General features: G+C 40.0%; 1 protein-coding gene across 1 annotated transcript; it reads right to left on the bottom strand.

Annotated features, from left to right (window-relative positions):
- Positions 1 to 6,039: 6,039 nt before the first annotated feature.
- On the bottom strand, positions 6,040 to 12,072 carry plcxd1.1 (phosphatidylinositol-specific phospholipase C, X domain containing 1, tandem duplicate 1). The gene is made up of 6 exons (XM_076081538.1): positions 11,955 to 12,072; positions 10,987 to 11,129; positions 10,784 to 10,912; positions 8,518 to 8,673; positions 7,128 to 7,308; positions 6,040 to 6,284 (listed from the first exon to the last, which is right to left on the bottom strand). The coding sequence occupies exons 1-6, from the start codon at positions 12,070 to 12,072 to the stop codon at positions 6,040 to 6,042; spliced, it is 972 nt and encodes a 323-aa protein (XP_075937653.1).
- Between the last annotated feature and the right edge of the window lie 2,434 nt (positions 12,073 to 14,506).

Here is a 14,506-nt window from a genome sequence, read left to right as displayed (position 1 = left end):
CAAATAATAACTTAGTATCTCCAAATAATGAGTCAGTATCTAAAAATAATGACTTAGTATCTCTAAATAATGACTCAGTATCTAAAAATAATGACTTAGTATCTCTAAATAATGAGTCAGTATCTAAAAATAATGACTTAGTATCTAAAAATAATGACTTAGTATCTCAAAATAATGAGTTAGTATCTCAAAATAATGAGTTAGTATCTCAAAATAATGAGTTAGTATCTCTAAATAATGAGTCAGTATCTCCAAATAATGACTTAGTATCTCCAAATAATGAGTTAATAACTCAAAATAATGACATAGTATCTCTAAATAATGAGTCAGTATCTCAAAATAATGACTTAGTATCTCAAAATAATGACTTAGTATCTCAAAATAATGACTTAGTATCTCAAAATAATGACTTAGTATCTCCAAATAATGACTTATTATCTCCAAATAATGAGTTAATAACTCAAAATAATGACTTTAAATAATTATTGTAAGATACTTAGTCATTATTTTTGAGATACTTAGTCATTATATTGAGTTACTAAGTCCTTATTTTGAGATGTTAAGTCCGCTCAATCAAAAACACCTGCGTGCCTGCAGGCTTTACATGGAGATAAAACTGTGAAAAACCTGTCAAACAAATCCTCAAAACCCCCAAAACCGTAGCTCCTATTGCGCCGATATTAGAACAGGAGAGGAAGGATGACTTGAAGAACAGATCATGTGGAAATTGTGTCTGTAGTGTAAAAAATGTGGCTTCAGTGGTGATCTAGAAATGTTGTACGGTTGTAAGATGTTCTTGGAGTAAGAATTAACATTGGTCTCTATGGAGCAGATAGTTGGACCTCCTCTCAATGTGAGGCTGTTGTACCAAATTGTAAATCTGTTGGATTCCACAGTCATGTGTCTAAGACATGCACACGATCAGCTACACTTTCACCCAAAATAATGCACAAAGAGTGAAAATTGTGGAGTCAGTGGCAAAATAGAAATATGTTTTTCACAAGAATCTGAAGCTCCTCTTCACTCTGGGGATGACATCACGCAGTCTGAGCTGCGCAATACACACCCATCATAAAGTCAGAAAAGGACTAAAAAAATCATAAAAGTTCAATTGTGACAGTTCAAAAAGTGTAAAAGATATCAAAAAGCTGAATCATGCGGTAATAGTTTTCTATTTTTTCTCAACATTTTCAGAATCAGAATCAGAATCAGAATCAGCTTTATTGGCCATGTGTGCTTACGCATACATGGAATTTGTCTCCGGTTTCCACTCCGCTCTCAATGTACAAACACAAATTTACAATAAACAAGAAAATATATGTATAAAGAATAAAAAAGGGCAGCAAAAAAAGTAGAACGGATGTAGGTATAACATTTAGTTATATACAATATAAGTATAAATATATATCCGAGAGAAAAAGTGTGTGTATATGTATATATGTATATATATATATATATATATATATATATATATATATATATATATATATATATATATATATATATATATATATATATATATATATATATATATATATATATATATATATATATATATATATATATATATATATATATATATATATATATATATATATACATGTGAACATAAACCTATAGACAATGGCATGAATTGTAATTGGTGGTGGTAGTAGTGCAGTATAACTTATTCATTGTTCATCAGAGTGATGGCAGAAAGAAGCTGTTCCTGTGTCTGGTGGTTTTGGCGTACAGAGCCCTGTAGCGCCCTCCAGAGGGGAGGAGATGAACAGCTTGTCTCCAGGGTGTGAAGGGTCTGCAGAGATCTTTTAGCCCGTTTCCTGACTCTGGAGGTGAACAAGTCCAGGATGGAGGGCAGGCTGGAACCAATGATCCTCTCTGCAGACCTGACAGTCCGTTGCAGTCTGTTCCTGTCCTGTTTGGTGGCCGATCCAAACCACACAGTGATAGAGGAGCAGAGAACAGACTGGATGATGGTGGAGTAGAACAGGATCAGCAGCTCCTGAGGCAGGTTGAACTTCTTGAGCTGGAGCAGGAAGTACAACCTCTGCTGGGCCTTTTTCCTGATGGTGTTGATGTTGGGGGCCCACTTCAGGTCCTGGGAGATTGTGGATCCCAGAAACTTGAAGGTCTCCACAGCGGACACAGTGTTGTTGAGTATGGTGAGGGGGGGGGGGGGGGGGGCTCCTCCTGAAGTCCACTGTCATCTCCACAGCTTGTTCAGCTCCAGGTTGTTCTGACCACACCAGAGGACCAGCTGTTCAACCTCCCGCCTGTACGCAGACTCATCACCGTCCCTGATGAGGCCGATGACCGTTGTGTCGTCTGCGAACTTCAGGAGTTTAACCATAGGGTCCTCTGAGGTGCAGTCGTTAGTGTAATTTTAAAGTTGAAACGGTGTCTGTAGCTGAGGAAGAAGAAGGATTTGAAAGTTGAAGAAGTTTAAGAGGATTTGAACATTTTCTCCATAGACATCCCATTCAAAAATGTTTTTCAAAAAGCTTACTATTTCAAAACGCATAACAGGTAGAAATATGAAAAGTTGTAGCATGAATGTCCTTAAAGAGCTGAACATTTTGATAGTTGAACGGTTTCTGTAGCTTAAAAAATGTAGAACAAGAAGCGGTCCAAAAAATGTACGGGAGAAATAGAAGAAACGGAATAAAGATTTGAAGAACAATACTTGGAAAGCTGAAGCAGCATTCCAACAATTAACAAGCTAAGAAGCAACGAGGAGCCAACTGCCCAACAATTAAACAATTGTCTCTCACAATATGTTTCTAATTTAAATTATTGGAAAAAGGTTTGGGCTCCTCATGAATTCCTAATCGTTAATACAGTTAATAAATTGTCCTCTAAATGTATTCATAAATATTACCTTGCCAATCACTATGCAGAAACAGAGAGACATGAACATAAATTACTTTCACATTATTATGGGAAATTATGGAAAAGAAAAGAAGACAAATACGTTTTTATAATAAATTTGACAATGACATCACATTTGTTTTATTCATAAATATAAATTTAACAATAAAAAAACTTAATTTGTGGTTTTCCTGAAGGATGTCCAATATGTGAAACTACTTTCTAATTCCACTAACAAAAAGGCTTCTATACACTTAATATCTGCATTTTAAATAATATTTTTATCGTGTTATTTTATTTGCATACTTTCTCCTGTATGCTCGTCTATATGTTTCATACAAAAATAGAGCAGAAAACAACTTTATTGTTCATTTGAGGCCAAAAGAAATCACTTCTGTTCTCATAAAATCACATTAATACATAAAATCTCATTACATCCCAGTGATTAATACATCATGCACACAGTGCAGATTAATGCAGTCTGTTCATGGACGTTATTGGATCAAAGGATCCCGTGTAGATCTTTTAGTTTGGTTAGTTCGTTTTTATTTGGTCCTCGCCGTCGTTTCTCTTTTCCTAATTCACTTCAGCTGAACGTCTCAGTTCCCATGAGATGATTTGATTTGATTCAGATCAGCTGTTCGCTCCTGATGAAGAATGAGAGCAGCTTGGTGCATCTCTCCTCTCGACCAATCAGAGTGTGAGGACGTCCTTGTCTTTAGGGTTTAAGAGACGAGGAGAACAGACCACACAGGACACTCTGATCCTCCACTGAATGAAGACCTCATGTTAGCAGATTGAGACAGAAACTCTGGTCTTTAGGCCCCTTTAAAGACTCCTTTAGTGTCTCTGGTGAACGTTGGAGACACCTGTCCACCAGGTTACCTGCATCATTACCTGATATTCCTGCAAGAGTCTGTGCTGCCTAACGATAACCTGGCGAGATTGATTGACATTTAATGACCATTATTATGAGTATTCCCTCTTCCTCACCTTTACAGCCCGTCTAACAGGAAGAGCATTCATTTCTTCTTTTTAAAAAGTGATGAGGGGAAATGTTTCGTGACTTAATACTGGATAGCAGAGCTTTTCATGAATTATATTATTTTATTATTTTTGACCATGATGGAAATTGATCGGACTGAGTGGACTGAACTGATCCCAGAACAGCAGAGTTTCAGACAGATGATGTAACACAAACTATCGACTGTGGCCCTTCAGGGACAATGAGGTTCGACATTCCTCACAGCTGAAAACACCACAGACACGTTCACTTCTGTTGTGTAAATGAAACCGAGAGATTTCATCTCAGGGACGTCAAGAAGGAGGAATGAGATGATTTAGGATTTTATAATCGCAATAAAAAAAGACATTAAGTTGATCGTGGTGAATTTACATTATCAAGATAATTGTGAATATTGTCACTAGTGACTTAAAAAGCTCTCTATCATGTAGAGTAAGTGACAAATAAAGCTGCTTAAAATATACAAGAATAAACATGTAAGAAAAAAAGAATTTGTATTCTTTATTAATGCAGGGGGACCATATGATTTATGATTAGTAGGGCTGGGTATCATTTAAAAACAAGCTCACCAGAACCCTTAAAGTGACACCGATACCAACAGAGAGCTTCAGAGAGTCTCTGCAGCGGGTTCTTTGTCTCTCGGTGCATGTCCAACATTTCCTAACCACAGGAGAAACCTGCACAACCACTGCAACCGTTCTTAAAGAATAACCGGAGCTTAACCTGGGGGGTAGAACCCAGGTTAACAATGTTAGCTCTGTTTGCGCTGTTAGCTGCTAGCCGCCGGTTCAGACATCTCCATGTTCAGAGTCGTGTACAGGCTGGTAATCCCGGCTGTGGAGGTTGTAGCTGCTGCAGCAGTGGGCCAAACCATACAAATAGTCTTCTTTTTCTAGATCTAGGTTAAAAATTAAATATTTATTTAGGCTCAACGTGTCCGCGAGTGTCCCCTTAGCGGTGATTCAGCAGCAGGTTTGAAAAAAGATGCAAGCGTTTCCTCGTCCCGAGTCCTCGTCCGCTCATGGCTGTGCTGCCGTTCTTGAGGAAAGAATAACTTCCTGTTTTCCCCCCCAAGGTTAAAACTGTTAGCTCTGTTTGCGCTGTTAGCTGCTAGCTGCTAGCCTCCGGTTCAGTGGGCTGGTAGTTGTGAAGGTTGTAGCTGCTGCGGTAGCATTAAATCACTTGTGGTGATTGGCTGTTAGCAAAACCATACAAATAGTGTTTTTTTCTAGATCTGGGTGTAAAAATATCAGATAGATTGCAGGTATAGTTTGACTGGAGAGTTGTTTTGGTCGATACCTTAAAGGAATCGAGTACCGATAACCGGTCTTATTCATCACCATATTTAAGATTGTTTGTTATTCACTAAAAAGGATGTTCACTATAAAAAGATTTGTCTCACGGATGCAATAAAACAAAACTATTTGGTGAAATGATTATGATTTTGTGTTATTTCAAGCATATTTTGACGATTATCGGGATAATTGCGACATTCATATCGTCCCATGCCGTTGATTTGTACATCTGAATGGTTGGTGAATAAATTCGGGCAATTTGCTTGAAAATGTTCATGTTTATTGGAAAAGCTTCACCTCCACAGGCACAGCGGTGCAGCACTGCTCTAAGACAAGGTCTCACCTGTTGTGTTGGCTCAAGTCAATATTATAAGTAAAACGGTCACGGTTTGGGTTCATGCAAATATGATGCCCATGCATTTCTGCATAAGTCTGATGTCTTGTCTACATTCTCTATGGATTAATACGTGTATAGGTGAAATGTCATAATTATAAAAGTTTGTACATTACAATCGTATGTGCTCATTGAATACATCGTTTGTGCTTCCGCTTCTAAAATGTCCAGGTGAGATTAGTTGTGTTATTATTGCTGGTCACCGTAACAGTAAACCGGCCACCTTTTGCTGACTCGTGAAAACTGATACAGTACGTTGCATAAATGGTGAACTGAATGTAAACAGTGCAGGTCAAAAATACCAAAAAAGTCCGTTTTTTAAGACTGAAATGTACATTTCACTGCCTCCAGATAAGTGCATTTACAATATTTAAACCAATAATTCAAGTACTTTTTCCCATCACAAAACGCTCATGCTGTGATTCACTTCTTGTAGAATAATGCAAATTGATGAAAAGTCACGAGGACCATTTCAGTAGTTTCTCATTCAGCGTGACGACGGTCGGCACGAACTGGCTCTCGGTGATGAAATCCCCGGCGATGATGTTGAGAGAGCCGACTCTGGAGCCGGGAGTCTGCTCCATGACCCAGCTCAGCAGGGCCGGATACGTGGACGTCACCAAGTCCTTCAGGGACTCTGTAGGGTGAGTGCAGATGTACTTCAGATCCCCCGTCAGATTGATTCCTGTGACGAAGAAACCACCTGAAACACACACACGTGTAAAAAAGTATTATATCAAAGACTAAATCTATGATCTATTTAATTTGGCTGGAACCCAGGATCATAAGCACACCATTGAATTATTTGTAATTTATGATCTAGTTTATATTCTCCTCATATCCAGGAGTCAACCTCCGGTTCTTTAAAGTGAAGTCAGTGCTTCATGTGTTAAAGCTGCATTCTCTCTAGTGTCCACCAGGGGGCGACTCCTCTGGTTGTATAGAAGTCTATGAGAAAATGACTCTACTTCTCTCTTGATTTATTACCTCAGTAAACATTGTAAACATGAGTTTATGGTCTCAATCTCTAGTTTCAAGTCTTCTTCAATACAGCATGATGTTCATTTAGTACATTATGGTCCATTTAGAGTCACACAGACCATAAAGCAGGGGATGCTTTAGGGCGGGGCTACACGCTGATTGACAGGTCTCTCTACCAGAGACGTATACGGCGTCTCTACGTCACTCCTCCTCAGTCCTTATATGATCACTTCCTGTTCACTGGTTGCAAAAAAACAAGATGGCGAAGGCCAAATCGCCGAAACTGAGGCTTCAAAACATCCACAAACCAACAAGAGACGTCGTGATGACTACGTCCACTTCTTATACACAGTCTTTGGTCAAATATGTGAAACCCTTTCGGACAGATTTTGAGTAGATATAGAATGATTCTGTAATGTTTGACTTTTATTCCATTTTCTTTCAAGTCCCCCCTTGATTGTGGACGGCAGAAGAAATAAAGAGATCCTTCTGCTGATGTATGCTTTGTAATTCAAGCTACTGTCCCCAAATAAAGAATTTAATTAAAGATGTATATTTATATTACCGGGCCTGCCGTGTTCCTTCCTGTGTTCAAACTCCTCGATGAGAGCCTCAGCTTTGCATTTGTTGGCCCACCAGTACGGGATGTGTGGCCACAGGTCGCCGTGACAGCTGCAGATGTTGTGTTCGTAGGACACGATCACGTTGTAGCCCAAAGCCCACAGGTTACGAAGGGTTAACACTTCCTGAAATCAATCACAATGACCGATACCTTTGTTCATAAATGTTATGTAAAGGATAAGGCTGGCGTTATTCTATATTTTTGTCATAGAAATCAATAAAAAATTTCTCTAAAAGCCTATAAAAGTCTGTCTCCTCTGCTTATTGAGTTCTCTATCTGGTCTACGTCTGATATCTGTAATGAACTGTTACTACCGTGCACGACCGTGACCTACTTGTCCATACTGATCATGTGACTACTTGTCCATACTGATCATGTGACTACTTGTCCATACTGATCATGTGACTACTTGTCCATACTGATCATGTGACTACTTGTCCATACTGATCATGTGACTACTTGTCCATACTGATCATGTGACTACTTGCAGACATGTATAAAGGTCCAATCCCTTTGTCCCCTCTCAGGCCTTAAACCCTGAACCTTTAGATTTAGCTGAGCTCACCTGGTAAGTGGTTGAGTGTGAATGAGACGCTACTTTCCTGCGACGTATCACGTCGTAGCACGTTATATATACATTTATTTTATATGTTTTTACCACTTGATTTGGAAGTCTTCCAGGAATTTATCCTCACAAGATGAGGTAAAATAAATTAATAATCTATTTACTCGTTCTTTAATCAAAACAGCTTCAATAACAAAATTAAATGTTTGATGAATAAACCAGCTGTGTTATAAAAGTCTCTGTTTGCATTCCTCTGATTTTATGTTTTTAAGTATTAATGTCTCCAGCTGGTAACCCTGTGTTTTTTTATTTTTTTGTTATTTAACCTTTATTTAACCAGGTGTTTAATGTCATATTGCAATGAATTGTGGGTAATACCCTCAGGCAAAGTCTGCAGAAATGCGGACTTACAGAAAGGGTTCATGAAGAGCTCAGAACGTCTGAGAGAGACTCAAACACTCGAGGGTTTGACAGAAGAACTAAACCCTCACGGCCTTTAAAGAGAAACTCGCCTCAGACTCAGTAAATGTGTGGAGATTTAGGATTGGGCCTAAAAAAGGCCCAAATGAGACCATTTGGTTCTTGCCCTGATGAAGGACTTAACCAGTCTTATTAAGATTTTGGCTGCACAGACGTACTTATTATCAGAATCAGTCAACTGGTGGGTTTTGGTCTTTTTTCAAAGGATTGATTGACAATAACAAACATGTAGATTATGAGCAGCCTTCTTCTTCAAGTCCTCACTCAGCAGTGGAGGAGGAGCCGTACCGTTTTGGGGCAGAGTTTGGAGGTGAAGACGTTGCGTATGGTCGAGAGCAGCAGAGTGTGGAGCTCCTGGCTCAGGCCCAGGAAGTGGCTGAAGGAGAGGATGACCACCTCTTTGGGATGAGCGTCCAGCCACTCGCTTATCTCCATGAGAACGGTCTGCCGGGGGAAAACACAAGTTAGTCTGCTTCTGCTGCCGATCCACAGCCTTGTTTTAAGTAAGCTGACAGCAGGAGTGAGACACCAGTTATCTGGTAGGACTCACATGGGTCTGATAAGATATGATGGAAGTCTGTAACAACCTGCCAGTTCTGGATACACAAGGTATTAAACAGTTTGCTGCTCCACATTAATATTGCCAGAAACGTTACGAAGAGTGAAGTCAAAGCTTCATATGTTAAAGCTGCATTCTCTCTAGTGACCACCAGGGGGCGACTCCTCTGGTTGTATAGAAGTCTATGAGAAAATGACTCTACTTCTCTCTTGATTTATTACCTCAGTAAACATTGTAAACATGAGTTTATGATCTCAATCTCTAGTTTCAAGTCTTCTTCAATACAGCATGATGTTCATTTAGTACATTATGGTCCATTTAGAGTCAAACAGACCATAAAGCAGGGGATGCTTTAGGGCGGGACTACACGGTGATTGACAGGTCTCTACCAGAGACGTATACATCTCTCCTCCTCAATCCTTATATTAGGGGTGGGGGGGGAAATCGATACAGCATAGTATCGCGATATTTTGCGTGGCGATATTGTATCGATACACGGACGCCAAGTATCGATCTTTTATTATATAAACTATAAAAAAAAATTTTTTTTAAAAGAATTACTAGAAAAATCAAATCAATTGCTTTTTCAGTCCACCAGATGGTGCCGAGTTGTTTTCTGGTGAGGTCAGCAGAGGTCCCGGGTCAGCGTGATTGGTAGGAAGTTGGTCAAAACAAAGAGAGACATCTGGCCTCACAACGGGGTTAAATCTGCCAACAGCAGCCAGACTCATGGGGAGAGTGCAGCGCATAACTGTCTCTCTGCCCTCATGTCCACGCATCACAAGTTATACTGAGTTATATAACTCTTATATCCTACTTATATAAGTTATAGTTCATATACTGAGTCCACACGTTTGCATTTAGTTAAGTTGGACTATGTAGTAATACAAACAGTTCAGTTTGTCAGGTTCATGCAACATTTATGACATTGTTGGTCAGTCTGTCTGCTTGACAATCATATTCTGCTGCAATAAAAATGATTGAAGTGAGATGAACAGACTGAAAACTATCTTATTAGATAAAACATGTTGACACAGTTTTCCTTTGGGGACATAATTTGAAGTTGAAAAAGTAATAAATCGCAATATAGCCCTATGTTATCGCAATACTCAGAATATCGCAGTATCGTGATAATATCGTATCGTGACCTAAGTATCGTGATAATATCATATTGCGGGACCTCTGGTGATTCCCACCCCTACCATATATGGTCACTTCCAGTTCATTGGTTGCAAAAAAATAAGATGGCGACGGCCGAAATGACGAACTTGAGGCATCAAAACATCAGTCCGCAAACCAATAGGTTTACTGTGAGGGATTTACGTAGCTGGGAATCCAGTTATTCTTGAGGCTTACTGCTAAATGATCTTACCTTGGATAAAATGTGGTACAGCCCGCGTTTAAACGCAACTTTTAAATGACCCCATACTCTACATTTGTACTATTATCCTGTAACTGTTACTCGTAGTCACGGTGGCTTCTCTTCAGTAGGAGTAAGGTTTTTAAATAATAATGGCGTGTTCCCACTTCAATAACATTAAAAACATCCCAAATGGCCGCACCAACTGTGACCAATCTAATTAAAGGATTTAGTTTCCCCACTGCAGAGATGATTGTTCACTGAGCACGACTTAATGCTGTGGATGCAGATGACCTTTAAGGAGCATAAATGTCACTGTGGCTACATGTGTGTGTGTGTGTGTGTGTGTGTGTGTGTGTGTGTGAGTGTGTGTGTGAGAGTGTGTGTGAGTGTGTGTGAGTGTGTGTGTGAGTGTGTGTGTGTGTGTGTGTGTGTGTGTGTGTGTGTGTGTGAGTGTGTGTGTGAGAGTGTGTGTGAGAGTGTGTGTGTGTGTGAGAGTGTGTGTGTGTGTGTGTGTGTGTGTGTGTGTGTGTGAGAGTGTGTGTGTGTGTGTGTGTGTGTGTGTGTGTGTGAGTGTGTATGTGTGTGTGTGTGAGTGAGTGTGTATGTGTGAGTGTGTGATGCTGTGGCCTCACCTCCACAGTGAGCGTGGTGTAAACACCGTGGTAGAAGTACAGGTCAGAGGAGCTGTCATTGGGCCGGTGTGCAATCCTCAGGTCACAGTATCTGACCCCAGAGTCCAGCTGCTGCTTGATGGTGTACTCCTGTAAAACATGCAGGACTCACTACACCAGGTCCGGGTACTTAACAGTGAGCGATACTGAGTCTATTTTACTACCTGCGTTATCGCCCACTTGTACACAAAGGGCCGAATGAAAGGCTTCATGTATTTGTCCAGCTTTTGAAGCATGTCTGGCTGCGTGAGGTCCACCGGGGATCTGTCGTTCATATCCAGGCAGTAGGTTATTGCATTGTGGCTGCCTGATCGGGGGGGAGATGATAAACGGAATCATCACTAAACGTTTGAGTGTTTCATGTATTAGCACAGGCAGCGGCACTGAGAGCTCAACGTACATGCAAACGTAAAGAAAACGCATGCAAATAAAGAAAAGACAAGCAAATGAAGAGAGAATCTTTATCGGGCTGTGAGCCGCCTTAAATAACAGCCAGGACACTAAATACAATGTTTAAATACCATGAGTTATTAAATACCATGAGTTATTAAATACCACGAGTTATTAAATACCACGAGTTATTAAACTGAAACCACTCCATCACCAGGCCTGTCACGATAATTACGTTATCAACTTATCATACAATATATGGACATGACCGTCATCATTTTGTACGTTATTGACTTATTGTACGATGTACCAACATGACCTCGATCATTTTCACGTTGCTGATTTAGTGCGCGTTGTGTTGACGTGTGTTTGTTTACATAAGAATGTAACCCCCCCCCCCCCCCCCCCCCCCAGCAGAAGTAACCTAGACGCTCCTCCGGTAGATAGAGCGTGATAAAGTTCCCTCTAGGCCGGCCTTTACATGCTGCAATGACACATAAGCTGCTCTACATGCTGGAAAACTTTCTGTTCCTTTTTTATTTCCGACACTGGCTGTTTGAAAGGGTGTATTAGGATTATTATGCTATTTTATTATCATTTAATCAGTGGTACAAAATTGTCTTAAGATATTGTTTATCACAATTATTTATGGGACAATATATCAGAGGTAGTTGTGGTGACAGGCCCACACACATCACCCAGCTCCATCGACTCTAACGTGTGCTGCTGTGAGGCTTCCTACCTGGGATGGCCAGGTGGTACAGGGGGGTGTCCCACAGGGCGCAGGGCAGGTGAGACATCCAGCTCTCCATGGGCAGCTGCCCCAGACTCCGCTCACTCACTCCGGACACCGACGACATCCTGAGCTCCAGCTTCAGTGGACACACATTAATATTGTTATTATTATCATTTTATCATCATCACTATTATTGTCATTATCAATATCATTGTTATTATTATCATCATTATTATTATTGTTGTTATTATTATTATTATCATTACCAGCAGTGTTATTATTATTACTATCATCATTATCATCATCATAATCCATATTATTGTTATTATTATTATCAGCATTATTTATTTTATTGGTATTTTTTAATGAATTTAGTTTTTATTATTGTTATTGAAATATGTTGTTGTTAGTTTTGGGGTTTGATGATGATGATGATGATAACAAAGTAAACTTCAGCAGCACTATAAAGTCTGTTTATCTGTTTCTCACTCGACCAATCTGCCGCTGCTTCTTCTCACCGAACCAGTGGAGTGGAACCAGTGGAACCAGTGGAACCAGTGGAACCAGTCAAACCACCGCGGAGGACGAACCCGGTGACACTAGAGCTGGGGGCGCGCGCCACAACACCACCGTCCCGAATGCATTAGAAGACGACGTCATGGCTGCAGAGGAAGCATGCATGACGTCATAAGATGAAGCGTGGCCCGTGCAAGGGTCCTCCAACCCTAACCCCCCACATCCCCCCACCAGCAGACTAGCCCGGTTACCGTTCACACCTGCAGAGGACGGAGGAAGCCGGCGCATCTTATCAGACTCTTATCGATTATCCATGACGATCGAGTGTCCGCGTGCGATCCGATGGCTGCTGCAGGTGCAGCGACATGAGGGGTTGAGGTCCTCCGTTCACCGGGTGGTGTCTGTCGGTGTCCCGAGGTGCAGCAGCAGAGAGCGCGAGCTGAGTGGAGGGAGGGAGGGAGGGAAGGAGGGGAGGGAGGGAGGGAGCGAGGCACCGCGCCTGCTGACAGATCAGCAGATGCAGTCTCTCCTCTTAAAGAGCCCTCTGAATTCACATGATGAATTTACAAATAATAAGGCAATAAAATACAAAGTTATCATCCTGAGTAGATTCCACATTAGATATAAAACATTTACATACAAAAAAATAGAATAAAAATAAAAATAAATTATTTGAGCGAAAGAAAGAAAGAAAGAAAAAGAAAATAATAGCATGAATAAAAATAATAAATAAAGTAAATACATTTAAAAAAATAATGTTAGTGATAGGATCAGATCATTTTCTCATAATTTATTTAGGATTTCATTTCATTATTTTAATACAGAGTTGAGTTTCATTTTCGTTTAGTTTTTCTATTATTTTATATTTTGCCTTATGAATAAATAATTTGGCTAAAATTCAGCATTAATCAAGGTCCAGTTTTTTTTCGTCTTTGCAAAAACACTAATAATAATACTATAATGATCAATATTAGATATTGCTGAGCCCAATGAAAAGTTGCTCCTCTCTGGAAACTCAACATTCTGCAGACCTGCATGACATCATCAGCTGGTAAGAAGCTCTGTGGAGTTATGTTATGTAAACACCTGAATGCATCTCATAACTCATGAATCATAATGCCATTTTTTTAAATTATTTGTAATCGTGCAATGTTTACATCATGGATGTATAATAAGAACTGCATACGCAGCTGCCTCCTAGTGGCCACTCACGGTATTGTTGTGAGAAAAGCATTTTCGTCATTAAGAGACTTCAGTAAATAAGAAGTTGGTTTGTGGATGTTTTGAAGCCTCGAGTTCGGCGATTTGGCCGTCGCCATCTTGTTTTTTTTTGCAACCAGTGAACAGGAAGTGACCATATCTGGACTGAGGAGGAGTGACGTAGAGACGCCGTATACGTCTCTGGTAGAGACCTGTCAATCAGCGTGTAGCCCCGCCCTAAAGCATCCCCTGCTTTATGGTCTGTTTGACTCTAAATGGACCATAATGTACTAAATGAACATCATGCTGTATTGAAGAAGACTTGAAACTAGAGATTGAGACCATAAACTCATGTTTACAATGTTTACTGAGGTAATAAATCAAGAGAGAAGTAGAGTCATTTTCTCATAGACTTCTATACAACCAGAGGAGTCGCCCCCTGGTGGACATTAGAGAGAATGCAGCTTTAACACATGAAGCTTAGAAGAACTTTAAAGAACCGGAGGTTGTCTCCTGGTTTACATTCATGTTTGCTCGCTAACCATTTTCTTCTTCTTTGTTTTCTACGTTTCTTTGTTCATTATTGCTGCCAACTGTCAGAGGAACAACCAGAAAATATGTATCAATACAATTTATTTATTTATATAGCGTGAAATCACATCTCGTCATCCGTTCATGTTTGTTCAGGATCCAAACAAACACTACTCCATAGCGCCACCAGTGGTCAAACACTGCACAGGCTACCTTTAAAACATACGCTTCTGTTTTTTTCATTACTTTTTCATTGGGCGTTGCTTTGCTTTGAAGGGTCACAAGCTGGTTTATAACATCGGTGCTGAATA

Source organism: Anarhichas minor, unplaced genomic scaffold (assembly GCF_050575085.1).
Source record: "Anarhichas minor isolate MPS153535 unplaced genomic scaffold, ASM5057508v1 ptg000081l, whole genome shotgun sequence".
Classification (NCBI taxonomy): Eukaryota; Metazoa; Chordata; class Actinopteri; order Perciformes; family Anarhichadidae; genus Anarhichas; species Anarhichas minor.
The sequence above is the reverse complement of the archived record's forward strand: the minus strand, read 5'-3'. Positions and strand labels throughout refer to the sequence as shown.

Bases quoted from the DNA above. Each gene is read 5' to 3' on its own strand.
- plcxd1.1 (XM_076081538.1), bottom strand. From the start codon at position 12,072: ATGTCGTCGGTGTCCGGAGTGAGTGAGCGGAGTCTGGGGCAGCTGCCC. The intron at 11,130-11,954 runs GTAGGAAGCCTC...CCCCCCGATCAG, and splicing joins GTACCACCTGGCCATCCCAG to GCAGCCACAATGCAATAACC. The intron at 6,285-7,127 runs GTAATATAAATA...TGTGTGTTTCAG, and splicing joins GAAGGAACACGGCAGGCCCG to GTGGTTTCTTCGTCACAGGA.